General features: G+C 48.6%; 1 protein-coding gene across 6 annotated transcripts in view; it reads right to left on the reverse strand.

The window, feature by feature from the left end:
* Positions 1 to 4,071, reverse strand: part of cast (calpastatin) — a 123,849-nt gene extending 119,778 nt beyond the window's left edge. For 4 of the 6 annotated variants that reach the window (XM_078396469.1, XM_078396466.1, XM_078396468.1 and 1 more), the window contains exon 1: positions 3,778 to 4,070. In XM_078396469.1, coding sequence (XP_078252595.1) covers positions 3,778 to 3,819 — 42 coding nt within the window. In that variant the 5' untranslated portion in view covers positions 3,820 to 4,070. Of the gene's footprint in view, positions 1 to 2,983; positions 3,060 to 3,777 lie in introns of those variants that run through there. The other 2 variants (XM_078396465.1, XM_078396467.1) reach the window with 2 other exon arrangements.
* Positions 4,072 to 6,000: the final 1,929 nt, after the last annotated feature.

The following is a 6,000-nucleotide window of genomic DNA, read 5'->3' on the forward strand; positions in this document are numbered from 1 at the left end:
AAAGCGAGACACTTCAGATTCTCATACTTTCACTATTATCAGTCAACTGGGAACAAGTCAGAAATAGAAATATTCATTAGCCAGAAAAGGTTTGTGAACATTGCAGGATCAGTTTTATACAACAGTGTTGACCAAACGTCACATTTACACTATGTACATCGTTTAACATTTCTACAAGGTTTGTGGATTACCAGCGGCTAGTTGTTAGCCTGCCTTTCAAACAGTTGTCATATTTGAAAAACAGCCCTTCCTTAATATTACACAGGCATGGGCCTATACACGTTCCCGTTGTGGGGTTTGGCTTTACATTTAAGTTCATGCTTAAAAGTATACATCCAATACATGCCCCCAAATATTAAAAATACCAAGGCTGCAAACAATACGAAAAATGTAACCTTTGTCTTTAGATTTACTTTGGAAAGTGGAATAAGCATAAATAACTGATGGTGTTTTTAAAGAGAACTCTTAACTAAAATACTACTCCCTGACAAACTATAATCAATGAATGTATCCCTTGTGTTCATTTCCCCTGCATGTCATGGTAATGTAACAAAATACCTCTTCAACAGAAAAGTCTGTTTAAGCTCTACTGTGTTTAGGATTGAAACAGAACTCCGGCCTGGCATCCGGCAACATGGACGACTACAAGGGAGAGTCCTACCGACTGCGAAGGGCAGTGAAGGATGCAAAAAAGAGGTACCGGGACAAGATGGAGTCACAGATGGAGCAGCAGGACACCAGGCGCCTTTGGCAGGGGCTACGGACTATAACTAGCTACAGGTCCAGCACCCCCTCAACCGGAAGTGCCGGCTCCTCCTTAGCTGATGACCTGAACTCTTTTTACGCACGGTTTGAGACGGGTAACACCACCAGCTCGCCGTCTAAAAACAGCACCGAAGGGGCGCTGGCTAGCGAGGCTGGAGGGGGATCCACCGCCGGGGATGTGCACACATTCTCGGTGTCCGAGCATGAGGTGAGGTGGGCTCTGACGCGTGTGAACACGAGGAAAGCTGGAGGCCCAGATGGTATATCTGGGCGAGTACTAAAGTCTTGTGCTACTCAGCTTGCTCCAGTGCTCACCACAATATTCAACCTCTCCTTGGCAAAGTCCGTGGTCCCTGCATGCTTCAAAAGATCCATCATTGTACCGGTGCCAAAGAATGCCTCTCCAGCGTGTTTAAATGACTACCGACCGGTGGCCCTCACCTCGGTTGTCATGAAATGCTTGGAGAGGCTAGTCAAGAAGCACATCTGCGCCCTCCTTCCTCGCAACATGGACCCACTACAGTTCGCATACCGTCCGAACAGGTCCACGGATGATGCGGTCTCCCAGGTTCTACACACCGCTCTCTCTCATCTGGACAGCCAGGGGGGCTATGTGAGGATGCTGTTCATTGACTTTAGTTCAGCATTCAACACAATAGTCCCCAGCAGACTGGTTGAGAAGCTGCTGGAACTGGGGCTTAGCACCCCTCTGTGTGCCTGGGTCCTGGACTTTCTCACTGCCAGGCCCCAAGTGGTCAGGATGGGGGAACACACATCTAGCTCCCTCACCCTGAACATAGGATCCCCCCAGGGCTGCGTCCTTAGCCCCCTACTGTACTCCCTGTACACACATGACTGTAGGGCCAGGTTCAGCTCAAACTCCATCATCAAGTTTGCTGATGACACTGTGGTGGTGGGCCGGATCTCCAACAACGATGAGAAGGCCTACCGGGAGGAGGTGGCTGATCTGGCACTCTGGTGTCAGGACAATAGCCTCCTCTTGAATGTCACTAAAACAAAGGAGCTGATTGTGGACTTCAGAAGGGCTAAACATCCAAGGACGTACACGCCACTGGAGATAAATGGGTCTATTGTGGATAGGGTGAGCAATTTCAAATACTTGGGAGTCCGCATCTCAGAGGATCTGACGTGGGCAACGCACATTGCCGCACTGGTGGGTAAGGCTAAGCAGCGCCTTTACCACCTTAGACAACTGAGGAAATTCAGAGTGTCGCTGAGGATCCTCCATTGCTTCTACTCTGGGGCTGTAGAGAGCATCCTGTCCGGCAACATTACAGTCTGGTTTGGGAACAGCTCTGCCCAGGACAGGATGGCCCTGCAGAGAATAGTGCGTTCGGCAGAACGCACCATGGGAACTACACTCGTCCCCCTGCAGGACCTATACATCAGGAGGTGCAGATCCAGAGCAAGCAAGATCATGAGGGACCCCTGCCACCCCAGTAACGGACTGTTCCAGATGCTACGGTCAGGCAAACGCCTCCGCTGTCACGCTGTGAAAACGGAGAGGATGAGACGGAGCTTCTTCCCACAGGCCATCAGGACTGTCAACTTTGATAACCCCAGAGACTAAATTTTTGTCGACACTTTTTGTGCTATGTTTAGTAACTTATTAACTTTATTTATATGCTGTAACTGTAATTATTTTTGTGCACAACCCGCAGGCATTGCCACTTTCATTTCACTGCACATCGAGTATGTGTATGTGACAAATAAATTTGACTTGACTTGACTTGACATGTTACAGATGGAATCTGGAATTCTACACAGAACACCAATGGATCCATATATTCCAATCTAATTTCAACTATTGTCTGATTCAAGTGTTTATTTCACAACTTTATGTGGCACGAGATTTACTTGCGGTTGTCACTGCGCATGAATAAATGGTGAAGGCAAGTATTAGAGTTCTGATTTTACTCTTCATTGTAAATCATTGCCATCGGACCAATCAGCTCCAGCTTTTTAAAGGCCATCCTCAATTAAACTTTCCACAACAGGACTATTTTGTTTTAAAAGGTGATGCAAAATTGAGCCCTCACTTGCTGACTTCGATCTGGTGACAGAAGAACCGGGTGACTAAGAGAGGGTTGGTCTCTTTGGCCGTCATTGGGAGTTGCCCGCTTAATAACGCCCAAGCGATAACACCAAACAAAAAACACATTTGGAAGCAACCGGTTTAACTTGCGATACAACCTACGAGAGTTGAGGGCTGAGAGGGCGAGACAATTTGGCGGACGCGTTTCTATGACCCCCGTGTCCGCCCCTCATTTGGAGCTGGAAAAATGACACTCAGCTGTTCCAGGGCAAGGGGCCGGGGCGGCGGGGCGGCGAGGCGGGGCGGGCTTTGCTGAGCTGTAGTTGCTCAGCGCGGACAAGCCCTGCACTAAGAATGTGGCTCAGGCTGGCTGAGGAACCATTTTTTTCTCTCTCTCTCTCTCTCGCCAAGACTATAGCTCATGGCATAAAACTGTAGTGGATAAAAACTATCTGTGGAATTCTCTGCCTCAGAAGGCAGTGGAGGCCAATTCTCTGAATGCATTCAAGAAACCAAAGACATACCACGATATTTAATCGCCAATTCGGCCTCTGCCCTCCCCTGTCAATGGTTACCTGTTGGGGAAGAGGTTTTGCAGCTGGGTCTTTGCAGATGGGCGTCAGTGGTGTAGTGACTGGTTGGGTCAGGTCACTCTGTCGCTCACACCCGGCCGCAGGGGTCAGCTGCCCAGGGCGGGGGCACTTCATTGAACTGACAGGCACGCCCTAACATAACGATCTTACATAACATCAAGTGCCCTCCCGCAGATTTCCTGCCGACATAATACCAGGAAAGAAACTTTAACGTTTCCGCCACCAAGTTCAGGGGGAAGGAGGGAGGGCTCCCCGCCCGCCCGCCCGGTTGAAGCGGCGGTAAATGCGAGCAGCCCGGCCCGACCCGACCCTGGACACGGCTGGTTTACCAGACGGCAGAGCCGCCGCCTCCACCACATTTACCTTTCGGGACTCTTTAGATTTTCTCTTGTGCGGCTGCGACATGTTTCAGAGTTGGCGCCGAGGGTCGACTGCGGGAAGAAGTCGCTACGTGCTCGCTCAGCCAAACCCAGTCTCAACCTCTGCCAGAATCACGCACTCTTTCCCCTCCAAACTTGTTGCAGTTGATTGGAGTTGAGGGCGTGTCCTCCTCACTCCTCTGCATTGTTCTGCTCTGAAACACCCAGTAACAGGTTTAACAGACTCAACAGCATTTTCGTGTGCACATCGCGAACGCCCGCAAACCACGCCACATCTTCTGTCCCATCGCCTGTAATTTCGCTTTTGTTCTGATCAGCATGTAAATACCTCGCATGGGAATAGTCATACTTCCATAGGACGTGGACATAGGACATTTGGTCCATCGAGTCAATGCAAGAGCCACCCCATAACATGTCTATTTCCCTGCAACTTATTCTCTGTCACGTCTCCATTAACACTCCCCCCCGCCCCCAGTTATCTCAGTAACAATCACCGTTTTGGGATCCTGGTGGAAACCGGAGCATCTGGGTGTAAACTCCACACAGTCAGCATTAGAAATTGGGATTAACCCTCCTGAAAAAGGGACCCGAATTGTCACCTATCTTTGTTCTCCAGTAGGTGACAATTCGGGTCCCTTTTTCAGGAGGCTTAATCCCAACTTCTAATGCTGACTGTGTGGAGTTTACACCCAGATGCTGCCTGACCTGCTGAGTTACTCCAACATTCTGTCTCTTTTATTTGTAAACCACCTGCGATTCCTTATTTCTCCGAGTTGTACTGCTTGCAGTGCACAGTCACCTTTGTTCTATTAAACACACCTACAACATATTTTGGGGAAATGGTTGGAGTCATAATCTCAACTTTCCCAACCCAAAAATTCTTATAATTTCTGCCTCTCCAGAGAAACAGAAGCAAGAAGGGGACGTCATTGTTGCACAATACAGGCGTGGGGCTCACGTTGTCGACCTCCCCGTGGTGAGCACTGTCAGCTGACCTCAGTCAGGCGAACGACAACAAACAGAGACAGCAGACGCAGATTAAAAGTACCATTAGCAAATTTGCAGATGATACAAAGCTGGGTGGTAGTGTCAACTGTGAGGAAGATGCTATGAGGTTGCAGGGTGACTTGGACAGGTTGTGTGAGTGGGCGGATGCATGGCAGATGCAGTTTAATGTGGATAAGTGTGAGGTTATCCACTTTGGTGGTAAGAATAGGAAGGTAGAGTATTATCTGAAGGGTGTCAAGTTAGGAAAAGGGGACGTACAACGAGATCTGGGTGTCCGAGTGCATCAGTCATTGAAAGGAAGCATGCAGCTACAGCAGGCAGTGAAGAAAGCCAAGGGAATGTTGGCCTTCATAACAAGAGGAGTTGAGTATAGGAGCAAAGAGGTCCTTCTACAGTTGTACAGGGCCCTAGTGAGACCTCACCTGGAGTACTGTGTGCAGTTTTGGTCTCCAAATTTGAGGAAGGCTATTCTTGCTATTGAGGGCGTGCAGCATAGGTTTACTAGGTTAATTCCCGGAATGGCGGGACTATCATATGTTGAAAGACTGGAGCGACTAGGCTTGTATACACTGGAATTTAGAAGGATGAGAGGAGATCTTATCGAAACGTATAAGATTATTAAGGGGTTGGACACATTAGAGGCAGGAAACATGTTCCCAATGTTGGGGGAGTCCAGAACAAGGGGCCACAGTTTAAGAATAAGGGGTAGGCCATTTAGAACTGAGATGAGGAAAAACTTTTTCAGTCAGAGAGTTGTGAATCTGTGGAATTCTCTGCCTCAGAGGGCAGTGGAGGCCAATTCTCTGAATGCATTCAAGAGAGAGCGAGATAGAGCTCTTCAGGATAGCGGAGTCAGGGGGTATGGGGAGAAGGCAGGAACGGGGTACTGATTGAGAATGATCAGCCATGATCACATTGAATGGCTGTGCTGGCTCGAAGGGCCGAATGGCCTCCTCCTGCACCTATTGTCTATTGTCAGAAGCAGCTTCATAACTTCTGCTGCCTCAAACGCAAGAAGAATACAGGCGTGTAATCCATGAGCGACTGTTTCCATGTCAAATGATGCTACAGAAACACCATACTGATTGTCCTGAACAATGCGACAATCCTTGTAGGTATTGGTTAGGAGCCCCATTTTCTAAACCAAAACCCTTAACCTAGAATTTAGTAAATAATGTGCAGTATTAATATCTGTACC

The sequence above is a fragment of the Rhinoraja longicauda genome, chromosome 3 (assembly GCF_053455715.1).
Source record: "Rhinoraja longicauda isolate Sanriku21f chromosome 3, sRhiLon1.1, whole genome shotgun sequence".
In the NCBI taxonomy this organism is placed as follows: Eukaryota; Metazoa; Chordata; class Chondrichthyes; order Rajiformes; family Arhynchobatidae; genus Rhinoraja; species Rhinoraja longicauda.